The sequence below is a fragment of the Sorex araneus genome, chromosome 3 (assembly GCF_027595985.1).
Source record: "Sorex araneus isolate mSorAra2 chromosome 3, mSorAra2.pri, whole genome shotgun sequence".
Classification (NCBI taxonomy): Eukaryota; Metazoa; Chordata; class Mammalia; order Eulipotyphla; family Soricidae; genus Sorex; species Sorex araneus.
Window position 1 is genome coordinate 25,538,768 of NC_073304.1, and position 25,375 is coordinate 25,564,142.

The 25,375-nt window shown below is 49.4% G+C and overlaps 1 protein-coding gene across 10 annotated transcripts in view; it reads right to left on the reverse strand.

Annotated features, from left to right (window-relative positions):
* The window catches only part of TTLL5 (tubulin tyrosine ligase like 5), a 276,403-nt gene that overhangs the window by 209,640 nt on the left and 41,388 nt on the right, over positions 1-25,375 (reverse strand). For all 10 annotated transcript variants that reach the window (XM_055131147.1, XM_055131139.1, XM_055131146.1 and 7 more), the window contains 3 exons: positions 18,028-18,129; positions 15,862-15,953; positions 15,039-15,146 (listed from right to left, as the gene is read on the reverse strand). In XM_055131147.1, the coding sequence (XP_054987122.1) occupies positions 15,039-15,146; positions 15,862-15,953; positions 18,028-18,129 (302 nt within the window). The remainder of the gene's footprint in view (positions 1-15,038; positions 15,147-15,861; positions 15,954-18,027; positions 18,130-25,375) is intronic.

Sequence of the window (25,375 nt, forward strand, 5' to 3'; positions counted from 1 at the left end):
AAGTCCTTCTAAGCCTTACGAAGGCATCCTTAGGATCCATCTACCATACTCAGAATTATTATTATTATTATTATTATTTTGGTTAGGGACCACACCAGGTGATAATTGGGGGTCACTCTGGTGGTGCTGGGGAACTCTATGGTGCTGGGGATCAAATGTGGGGCCTTTACGCCATCTTCTTGGCCACGACCATGTTTTTTAAAAATCAAGAATCTTGTTTTTGCAACTGAAGTCAAGAAGACATCTTAAGTCTCTGTACTGTTTATTCCTTTCCTCTCCCACGGTTCCAGTCTGCTCTCCAAAGACGGAAACTAAACAATTCTGGCCCACCAGAGAAAGACAGAATGGGGGAAGTCAGTGTCAAGGAAGCAGGACCCTGACAGGCCACCTACACTACTGATAGTATTTAAGAAGAGATGGCTGGAGAGATTGCACAGCAGGTAGGGCGCTTGTCTTGCACACGGCCCACCTGGGCTAGATCCCTGGCACCCCATGTGGCCCCCCCGGGCCCTTCCAGGAGTGAGCCCTGAGCAACATTGGATGTGCCTCCCCTGACAAAGAAAGAGAGAGAGAGAGAGAGAGAGAGAGGGAGGAAGAGAAACAGAGAGACAGAGACAGAGAGAAGGGAGGAAGTCAGAGATCAAATCTCCATGACTTCTGGATTCTTTATTGATTCTTCTCCTAGCTCCCCCAACTGCTGCAAGAGCAAATAAGAACCATAAGCAGGCTTTGTCTGGGAGGTAGGGATAAACGTTAACTATATTTCCAGTTCACATCATTATTAATGAGATGCTCTCAGTAGAGAGCACTGTTGTCTCGTTGTTCGTCAATTTGCTCAGGCAGGCACCAGTAACATCTCCATCGTGGGACTTGTTGTTACTGTTTTTGGCATATCGAGTAGAGAGGATGGAGCTGAAAAGTCTCCTTGGCACAGGAATGTCAGATGATCAGACTCTAGATATGCCACTCATCCCCAAACAATCCCTCGTTCTGAGAGAAAACAATCCTTCTTTTTTCACAGTTCACAGAAGTTACAGGCTCATGCCCACAGAACACAACCAGGTATTTTTCAGTTCATTCTGACACAAATTTCCTTAAGAAGGATTTCTCCATTTTTCAGTCCTCTCAAAAACATAAAAATTAGGCCAGAGTGATAGTACAGCAGGTAAGGTGTTTGCAGTTGATTCAGATTCAATCCTCGGCACCCCATCAGGTGCCCCAAGCCTGCCTGGAGTGATCCCTGAGCACAGAGCCAGGAGTAAGCCTTGAGTAACACTGGGTATGCCCCCCCCCCCCCGCCACACACACACAGAGCAAAAAAACTAAAAAATAAACACAGTAAGCTTCTAAAGATAGTGCCAAGACTCTTCTAGAAGATGGGCGGAGTGGAGCAGTCATGAGAACCCAGCATGAAGATTGGAAACTAGTCCCAAAAACTCTCTGGAACTTGGAGCAATCACTTCTCTCTTGGATACTTCCTTAGCGTGCGCTGGTCTCCTTTTTCCTCTCTATTCACCATCACCTGCATGCTCATTATGTCTAGGTACAGAACTCCTGTTCATGCAACAGAGACAGGCAAACATTTCTTTTATTCCAAGACAGTTTTCCATTAGTACTGCAGTCTAGAAGACACAGTTACAGTAGTTCAATGTTTAAGGCTTTGATGTACAGTTACTGCCGTTTCAGCACCACCCAAGAACCTTCTCCACTGTCTTGGTCACATCCAGTTCCCTTCTTCCCTCCTCCCACCATCGTCCTCCCATCTGTCCCATAATCAAAGGGGAAGGGTTGTGACCATTCAATACTTCCTGTTTTGTTTCTCTACATGCCTTAGATGAGTGAGATCTTCTGGCATCTGTCCTCCCACTAACTTATGTCACTTAATACGATGCCCAACCGTTCCATCTGAGTACCCGCAAACTGCAACGTGAGTTTCAAAGGAAAGGTGTAGGGAGGCACATGGGGACTCCAGTGATGGGTGGCCGAGAGCCACCTCCCCAGGCCAGAGGAAGGACTAGGGGACTAGAGAAACAGGGCCGGGGCCCCAGGCTGTTTGGAAGTCTCTTTATTTCTCTCTCCTCCCCCATATCTGACCTCTCCCCTTACGGCACAACTGTAATCGTAGTTTTGGTTGTAGTCCCAGCCATCAGAGTTCCATCATCCTAGTCTCCTCATAGACCTCAAAGTCCTCTCCGTTATCTCCTTCCTCCTCTCATCATAGTCTCAGAGGCCCCAAAAGTTCTCAAAGTCCTCTAAGTCCCAAGTCTCCAAAGTCTCAGTTCTCATCCTCCCCTTTCCCCTTACAGCATACTCATATAGGAATCATGAAGGGTGGGACACACATAGGTGGCGTTGAACATTGTCCTAACAACACACAGAGGTAAAGCCACTCCCTTAGGAGATTAACTCAAGGACAGAATCTCATCAGAGGGTTCAGCACTCCAGATTACTAGGAGATCCGCTCAAGGGCGGGATTCCATGCAGGGTGTATTGCTTTCTCCTTTCCTCAGCTAGTCATCCATTTAATCAATCATAGTAAATTTACCTTATAATATTTCTAGTCATTTTGTATGAACACAGTAAGAGATATATATTAAGCTTAAAAGATTGGCTCTTCCTGGGGACATCTCTCTATATATTCCAGACCACAGTCCTCAGGCCAGGTTAGTCTTTCCTAACCCCAGCAGGGTCCTTAATCAATTACTTATTTTTGGGCCATGACAAGAGACTGTTCCATGACCATACTCTTAACTTATTATACTTATGGCGCTTAGCTTGTCCCTTTTTGATGCCAGGATAGATTACAGCTTGCCCTGGGCCCATCCAGTCCCTTTGTCAGGACCCTGCATTTGGAGTGCTAGGAACTAAGGGCAACTGAGGCTTAAGTAAGTAAATATGGATGCCCAGGAGTAAAAATTATTTGGAATCAATTAAGTCCCATGTTACAAAGCATAGCATGAACTGTCTTCCTATGTCTACACCAAAAAAGAACATTGCTAAATAAACCATGCAAATGACATAAAGGAAAGAGAAAAGCAATATAGGATTATCAGTGCTTAATGGAATTGGGTGTGCCTCAGGGGCACTGTAGTAGGAGTAACTCAATAAACCTAAGCTCCCTATGGGAAGAGCAAGGACAACCCCATGTTATCCAACACTGCAAGATTCTGCCTTATAGCTGTGTAATATCCATTGTGTTTATATATATGTATCACATCTCCTTTAGTCATTCACCCGTCATTGGATAATTGTATCCACACTTTGCTGGGCCCTAAAATGACATAGGTGTGCATAAATCTTTCAAAATTAAAGTTTCGGTGTTCTTGGCGTAGATACCCAGAAGTGGAATCGCTGGATAATATGGAAGCTCTATTCTTTTCTGAGGAATTACCATACTGTTTTCCATAGAGGCTAAACCAGAGGCTATTCCCACCAACAGTGATGAGGTCTCCTTTTCCCCCCAAAACCCTACCGATGCTGGTTACTCCCATTCTTTTTTTCCTATGGGTCAAAATCACTAGAGTAAGATATCCCGCTGTCATTTTGCTTTGCGTGTCTCTGATAATAAACGGCAACGATCACTTTTTTATGCATTCCTGACCGTCCATATATCTCCTTAGGGAAGTGTCCATCTCCATTTTTTGTGGGTTACTGATTTTCTGCTCTGTTGTTCAGCTGTGTGAGTGCTTTATATACCAGTCCTTTATGTGATGTATGTCGTGCAGATATGTTCACCCATTCTGTAGGGTGTCCCTCTTTATTGTAGCCCAAGTTTCTCTGGGGGGTTGGGCCAACTCTACAGGGCTCCGGGGCTATTCCTGGCTCTGTGATCAGAGGACCATATGCAGTACCCAGTACCAAATTAGGACTGGCCACAGGCAGGGTGGTACACCCCTATACTATCTTTCAGGCTCTGCCCTATTTTCTTTTGTTAAACAAAAGCTATTTAATTTTACTGTCATCCCATTTTTGTTTGTTTGTTTTTATTTTCTTTGCCAAGTATTTTCCAAGCACTGCAGCTATCACCTTATTCAACAATTTCTCGGGAAATGTGTCTGTGATGAGAAATCGTTCAGACCCCATTAGGTCAAAACAAACTTGGAAATCACCAATGAAGGTAAGAAGTAGCTTGACTCCCCTTCCACTTTATATTCTCCCTGCTTCTACAATGTGGGTTCTGGACCAAGCAATCATCCATATCAAGCTGCTGAACTCTGTCCACAAGTCACTTCCCAGCCCCTAAGGCTTTGCTTCTGCTCCCACTAGTTAATAGTTGGCTGTTCTGGGAGCACCTGATTCAGCACAGCCTCTGAGACGGCCACCGATGCCTTCCTTCTAGGAACTTTATTTAGCTGGGGCCCCAGAACACCACTCTCTTCAGGGTCTCCTTTTCCTTCCTCCTTTCTCTCTGCCCATTAACCTGAGTGGCAGCCTCAGATCTCTTTTCTTCTTCACTCCACTTCTCTTCTTCGGCGATCACATGTATTCTTGGCTGCAATTAATATTAGGATACCGTTCAAATCTTTATCTTTAGCAAAGTGTCTTCCGGAAAGCAAATTCATTAACTCCAACTGCCTTCGAGACAGCCTTCCTGGGACAGCACACAGACTCTCAACATGCAACACACACACACACACTCAGTATCTGTCCCGGAGACCAGGAGGCTCATCGTCATGGAAAAGGGCAGCCCTGCCAGCCAATTTCCAGAGCTAAAGCCTCCCTCTTCACCCCAATCCAGCACATTACTACAAGGCCTCTTTCTCTGTTTCCCTTTAATCCAGCCTATTTTCAGTATTTGCTTTTAAAGTATAACTTACATAGCATGAAATGGTTAGTTAGAGCCCATCATCTGATGAGTCGTGACAAGTGGATAACTCCATGTAACCCATACTCAGACGAACCCACACACAACATTTCCATCTCCCCTAAAAATCCCTCATGCGCCTTCCTGGCAAGTATTCTGCTCCACCCGTCCCTCTCCTTAACAACTACTGTTCTATCCTTATTTCTTTAACCACTGATTTAGTTTTGCTTATAAATATAGAAGCACACAATCTGGCGTCTTTCATCGAGCATTCTTTATGGTTCATCCATCTATCATGTTCCTTGTTTTCAGACAGTTTATTGATTGAGGTACAAATTCTACACAATACAACTAATCCTTTTAAATGATACAGTCTGATACATTTTGACAAAGACACACACTTGCCCGGTACAATCAAGCATAAAAACATTCTCCCCACACATGCTAACTCAGGTCCTTCCTGACTTCACTCTCCATCTTCTAGTAACCCTGACCTAACTTCTGACCTTTCCAGGCATCAAAAAACTGGACTTAACACTTAACACGGTACGTGGCCTCTTCTGTGTGGCTTTTTTCAGGTAGCACTGGGCTTTGAAGGATCTACGCCATCACCCCTCTCGGTGGGGTAGTTCATTCCACACTGCTGGGCACAGTCCAGAGACACTCATGCCTCACTCATGGACTCAACCTTCTTGGGCACTAGGTTGCTTTCAATTTGAAGGAATTATAAAGCTGCTCTAAATACTCTTATACAGATATTTGTGTGAATACATGATTTCATTTTTCTTAAACACACCTATAAATGCTGGTACCCACTCAGGGAAAAAGTGGGAAAGTAAATATATGTTATGATTGTGTACCTCCAACTCTGTAAACACCAGTTTGTCCCGAGTTAATCCACTCTCCCTGGCCCTCAGGATTACCTTTCCAACATACAAGCCCAACAGTAAGGTATATTTATGGAACGAGTGACCCAGCAACAGACACTGGCAACAGCTTTCTTCCTGGAGGATTTTAAATTACACTCCAGAGTGGGTACGATGGACAAAGGGGAACAACTATATGGCGATGGGCAGAAGCTACAAACTTTAGGGAGCAATGATAAATTATACAGAGAGATGAACTGTAATTCTCTACATCGGAAACCCATATAATTTTCAAACCAATGTTATTTCCAAGAGTAAATTCTAGAGCTGAATTTCTTTTTTTTTTTTTATAGAGTCATAAAATTAAAAAGAAACAACTAGTGGGCAGGACAGATAGTGCAGTGGGTAAGGTACATGCTTTGCATACGGGTGGCCCAGGTTTGATTCCTGGCACCACGTATGGTTCCCCCAAGCACTGCCAGAAATGATGGTAGAGCACAGCGCCAGTAGAAAGCCTTGAGCACACCTGGCACAGGCCCCCTGCCACACCTGAAGAGAGACAACTTTAAAGGTCAGAGCAGCAATGAAACCATTATAGAGCTGAATTTCTTCACGCATTCCCTCTGTTGTTGTTGCTGTTGGTTTGGTGTGGGACCAAACTCAGTGGTTGTGGTGCTCAGAGCTTACTCCTGGCTCTGTGCTCAGGACTCATTCCTGGTGGGGTTGATTCAAACTTGGGTCAGCTTCAGGGGTGGCAGAATCAAACTTGGGTCAGCTGCTGGCAAGGTACGCACCCTCCCCACTATACTATCTCTTTGGCACCTAGTGCTTCCTTTGTTCCTTTGCAATTCTATTTTGTCGTTTTGATTTTGGCTTTGTTTGAGGGAGCTTCCCCTTTAGTGCTAAGAGGCCTGAAGCCTCATCCCCAGGATTTTTGGCAATAGGACCAGTAGTTCAAAGCCCAAGGATGCAATGCTGCCTGGGTGCTGTGATGCCAGGGGACACGTGGGTGCCCCAGCAGTCCAAGAACCTCCAGTGCCACACCTGGCAAGGTTTAAGAACCCCCAGAAATGCACTGGTGATGCTGGCGTGAACACATAGGGCCAGACAGAACAAGGGGGGTCGCGTATAAGACATGTACCTCGGCCCCTGTGCTATCTATCGCTCGGGCCCATTATTTTGGTTTGGGGGGGTCACATATGACAGTGCTCAGGGGCTACTTCTGTTCTGTGCTCGGGAGTCACTCTGGGCAGTACTGGGAGACCAGGTGGTGGAGGGTCTGAATCTGGGTCTCTGGCACACAAAGCATCCATCCCATCCCACGGAGCTATTATTCCAGTTCCCTTTGTAGTCATTTTCTTGGGTCAAATTTTGAATCAAGTCATATAAACTTTTTTTTTTAATGATAATCCTCTTACTTCCCTGTTCAAAAAACTACTGTTGGGGCAGACAGATAGTACAGTGTAAAGCACTTGCCTTACACAACAGCCAACCTGGTTCAATTCCCGGCATCCCATGTGGTCCCCTAAGCACAGCCAGGAGTGATTCCTGAGTGCAGAGCCAGGAGTAAGCCATAAGCATCACTGGGTATGGCCCCCAAACTGAAAAACAACTAAAGGCTGTACAATGAGTTTACTATGGCAACCACTTACAATTTATTTATCTCGATCCCAATCTACTATTACATTTATTTCCTGCCACCCCATCCCGTGATACATTAGTCACACTGGACTTTCCACTGCAAAAAATGTTGCATCCTCTCAAGACACTCCTTCCTGCATGTCACAGTCACTCTGCTAGGACCAGCTTTCCCAGGCGCTCCCCAAGAGGTAACTCTAGTCCAGAATACCCGAGTCACTCTCCTTCACTCATGCTGTCTGCAGATTTCATGTCTGCCCCTCCCCACCACTCACCCAGCTCACTGCTACGTACCAAGAAACATCCACCATAAAAAAACATCCCATAGAACAGAGGCAGAGTATCTGCAAACATCAAAACCACTCTATTCAACACTACCATAAAGCAGGGGGCCCAAATTGCAATGAAACCCAAACATGTTAATTGTCAAAGAACCGGGGAATGGCGTGGGGGGGACACGCAGGTGGGAATCTGGGATAAGTGGTAGAGGAAAGGGGACATGAGATGGTGGAATTAGAGGTAGGAAAACTGCAAGCCTGAAGCCTACTGTAAACAACTATATAAATCATGGTGTCAGGGCTGGAGCGATAGCATAGCGTGTAGGGCATTTGCTTTGCACACGGCCAGGCCGAGTTCAATCCCCAGCATCCCATATGGTCCCCGAGCACCACCAGGAGTAATTCTTGAGTGCAGAGCCAGGAGTAACCCCAGTATATCACCAAGTGTGACCCAAAAAGAAAAAAAAACAAGGTAACACCTAAAGTTTAAAAATTAATTAATTAATTAATCATAGTGTCTACATTTTAAAAATTATTATTCTTTAAAATACATATGGGAGGGGAGCTGGAGCAATAGCACAGCGGGTAGGGCATTTGCCTTGCATGCGGCTGACCCGGGTTTGATTCCCAACATCCAATATGGTCCCCTGAGCACCGCCAGAAGTGATTCCTGAGTGCAGAGCCAGGAGTAACCCCTGTGCATCGCCGGGTGTGACCCAAAAAAAAAAAAAAAACATATAAAGGAGCTGGAGAGGTAGTACTGAGAGTAGGTGACTGACCAGCATGCAGCTCACCCAAGTTCGATCCCTGGCACCCCATGTCATCTCCTCAAGCCCTACAAGAAATGATCTCTGAGTACAGAGCCAGGAGTAAGCTTTGAGCAATGCTGGGTTGGCCCCCAAAGCAAATATTAATTCACTGTATCACTGTATTACTGTTATCGTGTTGCTCATCGATTTGCTTGAGTGGGCACCAGTAATATCTCCATTGTGAGACTTGTTACTGTTTTTGGCATATCAAATACGCCATAGGTAGCTTGTCAGGCTCTGCTGTGCAGGCGGGATACTCTTGGTAGCTTGCCGGCCGGGGTCTCCGAGATGAACGGAGGAATCAAACCTGGGTCGGCCGTGTGCAAGGCAAACACCCTACCCACTGTGCTATCACTCCAGCCCAAAAATATTAATTAATAAAAATTAATTACAAAACAAGAGATCCAAGAGGGTAGAAACTTAGGCCCCTACACACAGATCCAGGTGTAGTCTCTGAACACTGCTGGGTATGGCCCCAAAACTAAACAAACCAACAGAAAAACTGGGTTTTGGGGGGGCTAGAGCAATAGAACAGCGGGTAGGGCCTTTGCCTTGCATGCAGCCTACCCGGGTTCAATTCCCAGGATCTCATATGGTCCCCTGAGCACTGCCAGGGGGTAATTCCTGAGTGCAGAGCCAGGAGTAACTCCTGTACATCGCCAGGTGTGACCCAATGAGAAAAAAAAAAAACCTTGGGTTTTTGAGTAAAGACAACCATACAATTTTTGAGGACAAAATAAACTGCAACTACCCCAAATAATCCAGACCAATATTCTGAATTTGAAATAATAAATTTATAATAAAGGCTCCAATCAGGAATGAAGAATCATAAACATTTTTATATACTAAGACATAGTAAGAAAAAACATAGTCAACTGAGGAAGGGAGGAGAAATCAAAAGACGTGATAGGGAAAATAAAACATCTCAGGTCTAAGAGAAAACTAAACATGCCACACCATTCATTTTGGTTTTTTTCTAAGTTGTTTGTTGTTTGTCAGTTGTCCGGGGGCCACTCCTGGCAAGGTTCAGGGGTCATCCCAGACTCTGCACTCGGGAGTCCCTCCACTAGCCCTCCCCGGCCGTCCACTAACCCTCCTCTCGGAGCTGGGATGCTGAGGCAGTGCAGAGTGCTGGTGCTGGCCACTGCTCCAGTCCCTTCAAACGCTGACGTACAAAGGAAATTCTTTTCACCTGAGCTTTGGATTTGAGTTGAAAAACTAAGGAGGAAGTCTTTATCTGGAGTCCAGAAGGAGAATTTCGAAAAGAGCAAATCAAGATCCCAGAGGAAAATGAACTAAATTACAGAAAAAGCCCAGAGCCAATCTGCTAACCACCCAATAAATCAATACGGTATCTGGCTCTCGGACAAAAAAGATTGTCCGGGACTAGCTAGTGTTGGTGCAGCAGCGCGAGTGCCCGTTTCCAGGCCAGAGCTGCAAGAGAGGAGAGTATCATGGCTCCTGGGAGCCAGTGACAGGAGGTGGGCCCTGCCCAGGGGCACTGCGCTCCTCAGGACCGGTCTTCAGGTGGGTGGAGACAGGGCCAGCAACCAGGCCTCCAAGTACTCGATGTACAGGACCCATGGCAAATTAGTTAACCTTCCAGAGTCTTTCCCTCGTCTATAAGGAACAAAAGCACAGGCTAAACTGAATCAACAAGAACCGGGAGACAGGAGAGCAGTTAACTGCAGACTCAAGCTTGATCCCTGACACAACCGGGGCTGAGCAGCACTGATCCTAGGGCCACGCTCTGAACTGTCTGCAGGGAGGGGCCCCCAGAGAGAAAAAGAAATAAAAACGGCCTCTGACACTACGGAGAGCACTAAAGCATCACTGGGCGTGGCCCAAAAAGGAGAGAGAAAGAAAGCTAACGGCCCGTCGAGCTACTGTGTGTGTGTGTGTGTGATTCAACATATTGTTTTTATTTTACTGAATCATGAGATAGTTAAAAGTTATTCCTGATAGTTTCAGTCATACAATGTCCCCTCACCAATGTACATTTCTCATGACCAATGTCGCCAGTTTCTCTCTCTCTCTCTCCTCCTCCTCTTTGCTCCTTCCACTTCTTCTTTCCTCCCCTCCCCTCTCTCTCCCTCCGTCTCCCCATTCCTTCTAGGCACTGCGAGTCCCAATACTGTTACTGAAAGGTTACCATGTGTACCCCTTTGCTTCCTTTCAGCACTCAGCTCTTGTCTAGCATGACCGTTTCCCACTGTCACTGGGTGATGAGTTATTCTGGTGGCAGCGGGTGTCTAGGATCCATACTGGACCTGCCTGCTCTCAATCTTCAACAAATACTGAGAGACACCGCCCTTCGAGGTCAGCGCAACAGCAACAAAAGGCCAAGTGCCATCCACTCACCAACCCGAGTAGAGCGTGCACTCGGCAAGGTGTGTCAGTGGTCTGACCTGAACGACGACGGTCTGATCCGTTCTCTGGGCAGCACAGTAGCAGGCTCACGTGAAGGCCAGCAGGAGAGGACCTATGTCAGGGCCTTTGCTTCGACCACCTACACACACACAGACACACACACACCACACAAACATACACACACACACAAACACACATACACAGACACACACCTACACACATATATACTCACAAACACACATACACAGAAACATACCTACACACACAAACATACACAGACACACTCAAACAGAAACACACAAACACAGACATACATAGACACAGACACACACACACAGAGCCACAGTCAGCAGCAGCATATTTAAGAGGACCACAAACAGCCCGTTGTTCTGGGCTGCTTTTCTCCAGCTGGTCAGTAACAGCTGTGCCTCAAGGCCCATTCTCTCAGGGTGATAGGATCTGGAGCACATTTAAGGGGCTGCTATTCAAGCATGTGCCTCAGATGACACATACCCGCTTTTTTTTTTTTTATCATCTTCAAGGCAGCACAATTTGCATAGACTGTAGGGCCAGAGAGATAAAACAGCGGACGGAGTCAAGGGTGACCCCTGAGCAGAATCAGGCTCCTTCATTTCCCCTCCCCTCCACCATTTTATTTAAATACATAAAATTTAAAACAAAACAATTAGGAAAAAAAATCTATTTTAGTGAGTCATGTAAACCTCTGTAAATCAGGCCCAGAGAGACGCAGTCCAGCGACTGAGGCCCTTGCTGAATCAGATGTGATCCCAGACACCACTCACGGTGGCCTGAACCCTGCCAGGAGTGGTCCCTGAGCACAGAGACAGGAGTAAGCCCTGAGCACTGCTAGGCGTGGCCACCCCCCCCCCAAAAAAAAAAAAGCCTGTAAATCAAGAGTTCTGAGATTAAGATGATTTGATTACCAAAACTCTGCACCTTTTTCACTAAAGTCTTCTTTCTCTGGCCCGTGAGTTCAGAGCCTGGAGCATGGATCTTACCTTCGAGAGCCACAGGGCCAGAGAGACAGTACCGTGGGGAGGGAGCTCGCCTGTACATGCGGTCAACCCGTGCTGGATCCCAGCACCAGACAGGGTGCCCCCAGCCCTGCCAGGAGTGATTCCTGAATACAGATGACTATTATGCTGTTATATTATATAATTATAATAATATTATTATTTCTGAGGTCCTTTTCAGAGAAACATCTAGAACAGGTTTGTTAGGTGCCATTTGCAGGACTGCTCCACTCGATGTTCCTGCTGCATGTTGGGCACCCATGTCAGGAGCTGCCTGGGGCCAGCAGCAGGGGTCTGTGGGAGCAGGACTACACCTATGGGTGCATGGGGCACAAGCCGTGTCAGAGACTGAGACCAGAGCCCTGCGCACAAGAGAGTCTACAACTACCCCCAAACACATACTCTTTCTGTTTGGTTTGGGGTCACACCTGGCTGTCACATCAGGGGTCACTCCTGATGGTGCTTTGGGGACCATATGTGGTGCCAGGGATGGAACTGGAGTCAGCCGTGTGCAAGGCAAGCACCATGACTGACTTCGGTTCTCTCTGGCCCCCACCAGGGTACTCTTATAATCCACACTTGCCACACTTGTGCAAAGCAAGAGCTGGGGGGAGAGGGAGCTACACACACACACACACACACACACACACACACACACACACACACACACACGTGGATTCCTGCAGGTACCCAGACACAGAATGTCACAGGTAGTGGCTGGGCAATGAGCTGGGGACAGAAACCCTCAGCTAGCACCGGGCCCCTGCTGGCACAGACCCCTGCTGTGGGCTGCAGAAGGAGCCACCAAAGAATACAGGGAACCATGACTGAATCGAGAGGCTACTGGCATCCTCTAAACGCACCATGGAATTGGGCAAACCAAATTGTCCTGGGAAGCTCTCAATCCCTGCTTACTTTAAAAGAAAAAGAAATACAAAGGAAACGGCCATCTTACCCCTTGTAACTTAAACCCCAGGAAAGGTCAGGCCTTGGTGGAAGGCAAAGAGACTCAGAAACAAAGATATGTCTACAAAATCGCAACTGATAGGGTGAGGTTAATGGAGCACACCAAGTCCCAGGGCTGACAGGAAGTGGAATCAGAGCCATAGAAGCAAAAAGACTGTTAACAATTTGTAAACGTCAGGCACACTCAGTTTATTAAAAAGGAACAAATGGAGCTAGAGAGATAGTACGAGAGAAAAGGTGCTTGACTCACACGTGGCTGACCCTGTTTTGAATCCCCAGCATCACATATGGTCCCCTCGCTCTTCCAGGTATAATCTCCGAGCACAGAGCTCAGAGGACCAGCCCTGAACACTGTTGGGTGTGGCCCCAAAACAAAACTGAACACAAGGGCCAGAGAGACGGAACTGGGGCTACGGAGTTTGCCTCGAATGAGGATGACCCCCGGTTCTATCCCCAGCAGTGTATCTGGTCCCCAGCATCACCAGAGGGGCCACTCCTGAGCACCACAGCCCCCAACCCCAAAATAATACTTCCCCAAGGAAAGGACCTGGGGATGTCAGGAAAATAGTGAGAAACACTGGCTGGGAGAAATAGGGTGAGAGGGAAGGAAAGCACAGTCCCAACTACAAGTTCAAGATCTGAAGGGGACTCTTGGAAAAGTGTGTAGGTGTGTAAGTCTCAGCACAACGCCAGAGGGAGAGGAGGAGTCGCAGAGAGAGCAGGGCGGGAAAGGCGGGGGGGGGGGGGGCACTCTGTCAGGCGGGTTTCTGGGGCAGTGTCAAACGGAGTGTCAGGCTCTAAAGAGGAGTCTGGAAACAGCAAAGAGAGAGCAGTGTGGCAAGAGGGGAGATGCCCTACAGAAGCACAGAGGGATGGAGGACTCGCGGCAGAGCCCCACCAGAAGGTGGAAGAGGGAAAGTGGATTTCTGGACAACCGAGGCCAGATCCTCACAAACACTGGCAGTCACAGCAAGGCTCCCTTTCACAGTCAGGCATTAAGGCACTTGCCCTGCAAACGGCCAACCCGGCTTTGATTCGCTCAAGCACCGGGAGTGACCCCCAAGCACAGAGGCAGGGGCAGCAGCTAAGTAACACCAGGATGGCCCACTACCCCCCCCCTTACTCCGCCCTGCCCAAGTAGCTAAGTCTTAGGGAGTCAGTCCCCTAAGGAAACATGAACATATATGCACCTCAGGGCCAGAGAGAGAGTCTGGGGGTACCCAGGCAAGGGTGCACACGGCCACCCCTAGCTGACCCCTGCGCTCCCAGGGGTCAATCCAGAGCACAGAGACAGAAATAGCCCCTGAGCACACCGAGGCGTGGCCCAGAGCCCCCTTCAATACTGGCTTTTATTTTAGTGGCCTTCATAATAATTGTGATTATTAATAATTATCATAAAATTTGATTATGATAATCCACCTAGGAGATCAAGAATGATAATATCTACTCGCACACACTGCAGAAACAATCTACTCCAGAGCCAGAGAGCACTAGTGCTCAGGAGGCACCAGCCAGTCTGAGCCCCAGACTCTTCGGGGTACCGGCTGCCACGACTGCCGCTTGCTGACTCAGGCCCATACTGGACACCAGGAAACTAGCCAACGAGTGGGCGTGAATGGGTTTCCAGCACGGACCAGGCCCCCCAGATCCCACCTGCTGCGGTGCTCCTCGTGTGCTTCGACTAGCCCCCAGCTTTCCTCACGTGACCTAACACCTGTGGGTGGCCCTAGAGGGTCCACATGGACAGCAAGTGTCCACAGGTGCGTGGGGCGCCAAGGTCCGGCAGCAGGCCTCCCAAGCCCAGAGCTGGGGACCTGTTCTCACTACTCGTCTGTGCAGTCGGGGAGCCGAGGCGTGAGGCAGGAGCGAGAGGGCGGGGCGCGGGGGAGGTGGGGGAAGCCCCCAGCAAGGCTCTGGCGGAACGGGAGAGAGCACATACTGGTACCAGTCAGGGCTGTCTGGAACGGCTCCCGGCGCGGCTGCCAAAGAGCTCTGGAATCTATTTGCTAGCGCTGGATTCCTGTCCTGCACTCGGGACACAGATTCTCACACGTTCGCTCCAGGCGCCGTGACCCAGAGAGAGTCAGTCACTCCTCGGAGGAGGACCTTCCGCTCGGCGCAGCGCCGTCTCTCGGCAGGAGCGTCCCCCGCTCCCCTGACACCCACTCAGGTCTCCTGCGCCCCGAATGTTGGGAAGCCCCTCAGCCCCGGACCCCGCCCCAGCCACCCAGCGCCCCGCTCACAGGACGTACGAAGCGTCCCGCGGTCCTTACCGAAACAGCTGCTGCGGTGTGGAACAAAGGTCTTACAGGCAGTGGCGATGGCTAGTTCGGCAGAGATTATTGTCTTAATGATCAGGTCTTCAACATGGGCCATCAATGCTACAAAACAAATAAATAAACAAAAAGCAAGGGGCAAAAAAACAAAGCAAACTAACAGTCATGAATTAGAAGCAGTGTGTCCTCGAACACAACTACAGAAGCGTGTGCACCCTCGAAACAGTCCCTCCGGCACCGCTGCACACACGAGCTTCCGGGGAAGGCGTGTGGACAAGCAGGCTGGCGCCACAGTGAATGGAGGGGTCGGGGCAGGCACCAGGCGGGTAGCGCTCACTCCTTTCCTGTCCCTCGACCTGTGGTGGGCTACGGAGGCCCTCCGGGCACCCTCTCCCATCCTGCACCCGCACTGGGTAAGAGGGTCGCTTTCCGCTTCCAAGCCCTGCACGCAGGCTCCGCCACGGCCCTGCCCAATCCAGCACTGCGCACGACTCTGACTTCAGAGAAAAATACCCAATTCAGGGCCAATAAGGGAGATAGAAAATTTACTACAGAAAAAGCTACCGACCAGGTTTGGGGTCAGAGTTCAACATTCAAGAAACAGACACTTGCTAGAGATTAAAGGGCAAAGGAACGCCTTCCAGCCCAGAAACAAACAAACGGGGGCTCTGGGAGCTATGGAAGATCTGTTCTCCGTCGTGTCCATGCCGGGGAAGGGTGAACGCCCCGTACGACGGTCCCGCTGAATGACCCCCTCACTTGTCAGCGCGAGGGCACACTCGCAAGGAAGAGCCCCCCGAGGGCGAGGGCTGGTACTGACCCGTCGTATCTCTGCCTTCCTGCTTCAGGTACCGAAGCATGGCGCTCATGCTCCACTTGTTCCCGTAGTCCTCCACTTCCGGGTCATCACAACTGAAACAAACGAACCAATCGAGTCACACAACGCAATGTGGTCTGACGGAGAGAGAAGCCAGGCCTCACAGGTAGCCTTCTCGTCCTTTCGGGTCCTCAACTGCGCTGACTTCCACTGACCCGCTTTCTCTTGGTCCTGTCTGTCGCAGACCCTTCTTGATTTATTCCACCAAAATAAAAATGCAGATAGCTTCACCTTGTGGAGGCGGAGTGGGGAAGACAAATTCTTCCCCCACCGATTATGTACCAAGAAAAGTGGGAAGAAGTGTGTGAAAGAATGCAAACAGATCTCCAGGTGGTTCCCATGAATAAGCAGGGGGATGGGGGTGTTGTGGGCTATCAATCCAGCCTCCGAGGTCAACACCACAGGAGTCCAGAACATCACCTCTGCTGTTTTCAGTCCCAAACTGAGTCTGGCCAGGCTGGTGAGCATCCCGTGGAGTGCTCTGCTGACGTGACCAAGCCACAGACAAGTGCCTTAGCATGAAGCAAGTACTCTCTCTCTCTCTATCTTTCTCTCTCCCCCCTTGCTCCCTCCCTCCCTCCCTCCCTCCTTCCTTCCCTGGTCCTTTAACTTTTTGGAAGTTATCACTGGAGGAAAAATGCCAACAGAATAGATGAAGCGTGGCACAGAACTAACAGCGAAGTGACAAGTGGGGTGGACTCCCGTGAATGCTGGAAGACTGGAATCTGCCATGGCGCCCCACATTTCCTCCCCACCCCCATCCCCCACCAATGTCATCTGTGCTTGTCTCCCCCAGTGCAGAGTCTGACTCCTTCCCCCGTTCCTAACTGTGGCCCCAGGACACTCGGTGAAAGCTACAGAGCGTCAGCAGCTATAGCGCTGCTTCCAGATTGTTTTCTTTCCTTCTCCGCTTGGACCTGCTGCTATACACCTATTTTTAGTCTGAGTAGAAAGTAACTATTTGGGTTTCTTTTTTATTTTTCCACTTTCTGGCAAAATTATCAGGATGAAAGAAAACAGAGCAGAAAGAATATTTCCACACAGCTGGGCTGGTGCTCCCTTTCCACTGAGTCCTTCGCTGAGATGGCCTCGTTTCTTTAATTCATTCCTGACTTCTCCCCCTGGTCATACAACTATTTGTTTGAAAAAAATAATAAATCAGACAACATAGAGAAGCACAGAAAAGAAAAATAAATCACCCACCCCTAACTCCACTCATGACGGCTAAGCACTGAGAATATTTTGGCAGATGGCCTTTTGGTTCTCTCCCCCAGCACCCACCCCAGGCCAGAGCAAAGCTTTTGATAGCTGGCACATTAAAAAATCTTAATCTCAATGGCAGGCAGCATCCAGAAACCTGCTTTCCACACCTACCAATGGACAGTAGTGGACGTCCTTATCTCTGCTCTCTGCACGCACCGTAACTGCTTAAACCACTTAGTCATTTCTTAAGCTAGTTCCCTAGAAACAGCATTGCTGGGCTCAAAGACACGAAGGCTTGGAAATATTTGATATGCCTGATCAGGTGCTGAAAGAAGGCTGCTTCTCCTTCCCTCCTTCTCTGGTTTGAATCAAGCATGCTCGCTCCCTCCCCTCTCCCTCCAGTGCTGCTGCCCAGGGCTCTCACACATGCCCCGGTGCGGGTCCTCCTGAGTACTGCACCCTCGGGGGGTTGTACCCCCGCCCCCTGAGCTTCTTCGGGCTCAGTTATGGCTACGAGCTCACCAGAGGTTGTCCTGCCGGGCATGGGACTTGCACGTCTTTCTTAAGTGGCTGTGCTAGCCAGAGTGGCCAGACCTCTTTCAGTGAAGCTCACGGGAGCCCAGCCGCAGTGTGGCAGTGCCAGGGGCTACAGACAGCAGAGCTCTGTGTGGGGGGGACCCCGGGGCTTTGAGTCCGTTACCATACACGTGCAAGGCAGGTGCTCTAAACCCCTCTGCTACTCCTCCAGCCAGGACCTCGTTTCTTGACTTCTACAAGAGCCCCTGAAGTCCCCAGCCCCAGTGAAGCGAGGAAAGCCAACAAGGATGGAGCGACTGGGAAGGCAGCGGCACCTTGGCCACGGAGGGGCGCTTCCCACCACACCCACACCTGACCCCCGCGTGGCACCTGACGTAGTCTCCACTCTTCTTGTTCACGCTGTAGTTGGTCAGGTGCATGAACTGGTTACGGATGTTCTTGACTCCTTGATCGTACCGCACGGTGGCAAACCTGAGAGAAAGGGCACAGGTTCAACGGCAAGGAGAGTGCTTCAAGGAGACACAGAGCAGGGACCCAGAATCGAGGTGATGTCGGGGGGCGGTGGGGAAAGGAGGACGACATCCTTAGGAGGTGCTGTCGCCTGCGGGCAGACACCCATGCTGGGTGCTTCGTCCTTAGTAGCCACTTAACTCAAGCCCAAAAGGAACCCTCGGGAACAGGGGGGTTATACTTATCTAAAATAAGATAGATGGGGCAAGAGACAGAGAGTGTAGGGGCTGAGGCGGTCGCCTCACCTTGAAGGTGGTAGCCCCAGGTTACTCCCCATCACCACATCAAGTCACCTCTGCACCTCCAGGAGTGATCCCTGAGCACTGCCGGGTAAGACCCGAAATCCAAACATAAGTAACAGGTATGAAAACTAAAATATGACCTGAAAGACTAAGTAAAACCTGCCCAAAGTCAGAGATTCCAAAACACATTTTTAACCATGAGTTTCTGCTTCTAGTGTTGCAACCTCACACCAACGAAGAAGACAAAAAAAAATAAATAAATAAGTTACGCAGAGCCTGGGAAATAGTGTTGTAGGACACTGTGGATGACAGGAACCAGTTGGTCAAGAAGCTTCTTGAGGATCCCTAAGCAGTACCTTGGCAGGCAAGGGAAATACTGGGCGAAAAGGAGAAAAGAGGACATAGCCAGACAGCAATAATCTCTAGAACCCACATTTGCAGAAACAACAGAAATGACCTGTAAAAGTCATGGTAAGCACAAAAGGCTCAACCTTTACTAACATGTTAATAATCTCTTATTGAAGGGCTTAATAGCTCCTGGGTAAAATACAGCAATCCTCACACACTTTCCTCTAAAGAAACTTTTTTGGATAATTTTTAGTGGATTATTCACAACATAAATTATTTTGGTTCTGCTTTGGGAGCACGGTTTGGAGTTTGGGGTGGAAACATTCGAAATATGGCGGCAGGAAGGTATAATGGTAGTGGGATTGGTGTTTGAATATTAATGAATTATGTAACAATTATTATTATAATGATAATATGTAACAAATTATTGTGAACTTTATAAAAAGAATTGTTTTTTAAAAAAAGCAATAATGGAGGGCTGGAGCGATAGCACAGCAGGTAGGGCATTTGCCTTGCATGCGGCCAACCTGGGTTTGATTCCCAGCAACCCATATGGTCCCCCAAGCACCACCAGGAGTGATTCCTGAGTGCAAAGTCAGGAGTCAGCCCTGAGCATTGCCAGGTGTGACCCAAAAAGCCAAAAAAAAAAAAAAAAGTAATAATGAGAACATTCACAACACACAGAACCTAGGAATACAGAACAACTTAAGCATGAGCATGGTACAGGAAACTGGCTCCAGAATTTGGAATGAAGACAGAGACAGAGGAATTAAACATAGAGTCCACTGAAAACAAGAGTTGCAACTTGCTATCCTGGACTATCGTCAGAAGAAGACCAAAGTATAAACTAAATGTACATCTGAAGAGAGTAGTGGGAAAGAGAAAACTTTTCCGTGGCACTCAACACCAGCAAGAGGAGACTTGAGTCGAGCGGTCATGGCAGATACCAACTCCTACTTCACACCCTACACCCATATCACCCTGCACTAGAGTGGTTTTCCAAAGGGCACGTCCAAGTGTGTGAGGGGAAAAAAAAAAATCCTGGGAGGCCACATGTTTATTTTTTTATGATTTACAAATTATTCACATATGCTTACTCAGACTATGAAGGCAACAGGAATTTTTGCCACACTAAAGAGAAACATTCGAATGCTTCTCCTTGTCTCGATCCCTTCTCACCCACCCACTATCTCAACTCTTAATTCCCTGTATTAGAAATACACAAGAGGCAGAGACAGAAAGAAAGAATTACCCAGGGAAACTAAAATAAACAAACAGAATGAGCACTGGGAGAAGGATGTGGCCGGAGAGAACCGTTCCCAAGGCGCAGAGGCTGCAGAACACAAGCTGGACGACAGTCTGTCCATGAGGGGAGAGCTGTAACTTCCCACGGCTTTCACTAAACTTCTAACCAAGCCACTGTCCGGTGACTACACCTGACCAGGATCGCTCTACGGTCCTTCTCTGGATATTCTCTAGCCACACGGCGCACAGTCCATCACTATCCTTGGGAGCTACAAAGGATGCCTGTGCTGGCCGCAAGGACCTGGCTGTCGGCTGTTGCCCAAGCAGCATGCTCCCCTCCCCCCCCCTCTCTCTCTCTCTCTCACACACACACACACACACACACACACACTCAAAATAATAAGCTTTCTACCTCTTAGTCTCTCTTCTTCAGCAAAGGCAAGATTTTAATACCACGGCGTGGGCTTCTACAGAGTGCTCGTAGCAGTAAAAAGAACTCCAAAATAAGTAAAGAAATAAGAAACAAGATCAATCCAATCATTCCTCAGAGGGACTAACGCACTGCACTGTACTTGACTTAGGCCAGTGGAGAAAGCAGGAGACCAGGGGGAGAAGCAAGGTGTACGTGTTTACCTGCCTTCCAAACCGAGGGAGAGGGGAGCGGTGCCGTCTGCGCCTGCACCAAAGAGACCACGCTCATCTCGGGTCACAGCCATTTCCCACCTCCCTCATGTCTAGGTCAGAGGTGCTTTAGGCGCAGATCTAACCTGCTAGTCGGCTTGTGATCAATCCAAAGGGGATTTCTTTTCATTTTAAAATAAAATTGATTGAGGGGCTGGAGCAATAGCACAGCGGGTAGGGCGTCTGCCTTGCACAAAGCCGACCCGGGTTCAATTCCCAGCATCCCATATGGTCCCCTGAGTACCGCCAGGGTAATTCCTGAGTGCAGAGTCAGGAGTAACCCCTGTGCATCACCAGGTGTGACCCAAAAAGCAAAAAATAAATAAATAAATAGACAGATAGATAAATAAATAAAATTGATTGAAATAACCGTGGCTTCAGAGGAGGGTGCAGAGACAGCGAAGCAGGAAGGCCACTTGCTCTGCACATGGCTGACCCAGGCTCCAGCCCCGGCACCCCCATATGGTTCCCTGAGACACAAGGACTGACCCCTGAGCACAGAGCTAGGAGTAAGCACTGAGCACCACTGAGTGTGCTACCACAGCCACCACCCCCTCCAAAAAGAAAAAAGTTTCAGGTGTAAAGTATTAGAATTCAGTACAAAAGGAATGGAGGCATTTTGGGGTTTTTTTGCTGTATTTTTACTTGGCCCCCACTTAGGAATCAGATCACTCCCAACCACACAAGCTCAGTCAGACCCAGGAGAGGAGGATGGAAAGGGAGGAGAGAGGAAGGGAAGGGAGCCTGGAGCAGTTGAGGGACGTTGGTGGTGGGCAGGGTGCAGGCTGGGGGGTGGGAGGGAGGTTTCAGAGTGGGCAATGGCCAGGAAATCGAAGAAACAAACATACTGAAGACAATGGGAGTCCATTTCTCATGATTTCTCTTGGAGAAAAAAAGAGAATTCAAAAACACAGAAAGAGGAAAAACCCGAATGAATTCTGTAGCTTTGAATTAGAATTGGACTTATTAGCATGAGCACTGACTTTTTAATATAGAGATATAGAAATAAAGATGCAGACATATCTTTGTGTCTCCCCCCATTTCTTGGTCTGCAATTATGAGGACCTAAGGGTCGAGACATCCCAGAACAATGAGCATCTAGTACCCATATCTTGACTTCTAAACACTAGTCTCTATCAAAAAGAACCATCACTTCCTACAGAAAGAAAATGGTTGATTCCAGGACGATGGCAGAGAAAGACCCAGGTGAGCCCTGAGTGCCTTGTTCAGAGATTGAGAGTCAAAAAGATACAAATGCAGCTCAAAGAGGCTCCCACTGGCCCAACCCGGGACCAGGTGAACCTCTAAAAAAGTCACAAGCATAAGGAACCATGACTTACTAAATAAAAGGAAAATCATGGAGCCCAGGGGGGTACAAATAAATAAAAGAACAAACAAAAGAAAATGCTCCCGTGGAGTAAAATGTCAAATCAAAAAAAGTCAATCATTGTATGACTGAAACTCAAACATGAAAGCTTCGTAACTATCTCATGGTGATTCAATTTAAAAAAAAAAAAAAGTGAGGACAGAAGGAGCATAAAGACAGAGGGGGAGGGCTGGGGGCACTTTTTCTGTGATGTAGGTCAGCACATACTGCAACCGTGTTATCTGAGCTGTAATTAAATAAATTAAATGTTTTCATCATTATTCAATCATTACTCAGTAACCATCACATCAATAATTGATCTAGGCAAGTTATACCCAGGATATTAAAACTACTGGGTGAAACGAGATAAGGAACAAAGCGCTGCATGGTCTCAAAGTCTCTGCATAAAAAATACCTGCAGGGCCGAGGAGATAGTACAGGGGGTGAAGGCTGTGGCCGCAACAATGGCCCAGGTACTGGCGCCACAGGTGGTCCTTCCCACCTCCTACCTCCCAGAACCACCGGACATGGCCTCCGAGCACCAGCTGAGACCCCCTCATGCCCCCCAAAATACTAACAATTCCAGAGGAGAAAACAGGAGCATTGCAGGGGAGAACCTGGCAGACACCACCTCCACCAAGTGGCCAAACCCTATGAGACAGCGACCCCGCACTGTCAAACAGGATGCAGGTAGCCCAGTGGCCCAGAATCTATACCCGGGTCTTACTAAAGAAGTGTCAGGCAAACCCAGACCCAGGGATACTCGATAAAAGAGCAGATCTGGAATCTTCATCATCGCTCAAGTCAGTCAAGAAAAGAACTGCCAGGAGCCTGCCCAGGCTGCTGCCCAGACAGAAGCCAGGGGCCGGAGCCGGGCCCTTTGTCACAAGCAGAAGGAAGGGGGACACAGGGTGGATGCAGTCTCCAAACAGAGCTTTCGAGACCGACTCTCTGCTCCACTTCACAGCTTTCCTGTAAGTCGGAAGTGGTTCCAAAACAAAAAGCTAAGAACGAGGTACGGTACCCCAGAGGCCAACATGCCCAGCCTCCTGCAAGAATGATTCCCTTGAGAAATCAAGGTGCGGACCAGAGAGACAGCACAGCGGGCAAGGGCTCTCGCTCCGCACGTGGCAGACCTGGGTTTGATCCCCATAACCACATCCGGTTCCCAGACACCCGCTAGGAGTGAGCCCTGAGCCCAGAGTCAGGACTTAGTGCCAAGTACTGCCAGGAGTGGGTACCCTCTGACCCCCCCAAGAAAGAATCAAGATGAAAGTAATCCCTGTGTAGAGCTCCTAGGCATGGCGAGAAGGCAGGGCGCCAGTGTCGGACACGGGGATGAGACTGCGCTCCGGCGGCCACTTTCCAGCGGGGAACACTGCGGGCAAGCCCCCGAGTCCGGCAGGATCACGCCATCCTCCGAAGGGGAGCTGGAGTCCGAAGGGCTGCGTGGAGGAGGGGGAAGTCCTGTCTCGTGGGCGACCAGGACTGCATGCAGGGAGAGCAGAGGCCCCGGCGGGGGCCCTGGCACAGCAGCTCTGGGGGCAGGTGCAGCACCCCAGGGCCAGGGAGACCTGGACGCAGGGTGGGGACGAGACTGCGGGGCCACGGGGTCTCATCTCAGGCTGCCCCCGAGACCTTCGAGAAGAGAATGAGGGGCCGAGCGCCCGGGGACGTGCCGACGGCCGGAGCCAGGCGCCTGCCAGCGCGCAGCAGCGACACAGCCGCAGCCCCGGGGGCCCGTCTGGGAGGGGATTACCCACCTGATCCCCTGCCTGCAGAGCCAGCAATGAGTCAAGCCCCACCAGCAGCCGGGGCCTGCCGGGGTCCTGGCCCCTCCTGCTGCAGCCACAGATTCTGGCCGGCGTGCAGCCTGTGAGGTAATCTGAATTCCTTGGCAGCCAGCGAGTACCTGAATTCTTTCAAAACCACAGGAATCCAGCAGAGAAAAGGTAAATATCCCGGCGGAGCCAGTGTTAATTAGCAAGGAGGGCTACTGAAGAAGGACCGGGGGAGGCTGGGGAAGGCATGACGAATGCTTTGGGGTCTCTGATGAATTTCCACTGACGGCGACGCCTCGGCAGACAGAGAGAGAGAGAGAGGCAGTCGCCAGACAGGGCCTCCGGCCACCGCCACCGTGTGGTGGTCGCCACCGGCCCCCTGCACAGACACCCTTGCTTCCTCCCGCCTCGCTCAAGCTGTCTATCTGGGGTCTCTGGCTACACATGTTGTTTTCCACTTCACTTTGGCTTGGATTTCTGGTTTTTCTCTTTCAGGGAAAATGTGGCTGTGAGCTTTGCCCATCAAATCATTCAGACGGCGTTATTAGACCCACCTAAACCTGCCAAATCCGCACCAACAGCCCCTGGATGCCACCTTGGACAGGAAGAGGGATCCGCACCATTTTAGTCATTTCCAGTAGAGAAGGGCACCCCAACCCAGGAAATGAGCGTCCCCTGCTGGCACAGGCCAGCGACACACAGTGACACCAAAGGCGGGTGGGCCTGCGGTGGGCGAGACGCAGGAGCCAAGCACCACCAGAGGGACCTGGCAGAGCCCCCCACGCTCTGCCCACAGGTAAGGAAACAGAGAGCTGCCCCACCTCCAAGGCGACCACAACAGCACGGACAGCTGCAACAATTCTCCTAGAAAGGGACTGTTGACATTCTTTTCTTTTAGTACGTTTGCAAGGGCACAGAATTTACACCAAACATCTCTTTCACAAAGACGTCCTGTGAAATGAACTTAATCTTTCTGTCACCGAACCATTACTTTCGAGGTCGCAAACAGAAGGGATATGGCATGAGGCCCTACTTTTCTAAAGAAGGAAGCGAGTTGTGCTTGCTGCCAGATCTGTCTCTTTAGGAAAGATTATGGTTTTCCGTGTTGAGCCTCAAAGTAAAACAGCCTACATGATCTCATCCCGATCCCCTTCTCTTCAGTAACGTCTACGTCAAGCACACGTGCGCCAAGACTTCGAGGCAATGGGGAGGGGGAGATGCTCTGCACGGCTGCTGAGGGTGATGACACAGCAGAGCAGAACCGGAGGGCTGAGAACCAGCCCGGGGATGCCCAAACACACACTGAGCTAAGACACAGAGGCCCCGGCACACGCAGGCCACTGCACCGTCAAGGAGCTCAGGCGAAGACCCTGTCTTTCTGTAAAGCCTTCCCATTCGCCTCTGCGTCTTAGTAAACTAGTAAACGCCCCGAAAGTGCCTATTTCTCAGTTCTATTTGGGCCGAGCTGCCGAAAAGCTTGTCTCCAAATTACTGATGAGACGCCACTTCTCGAATTATTGAAGAGAGGCCTCCTTTTGGAAAAA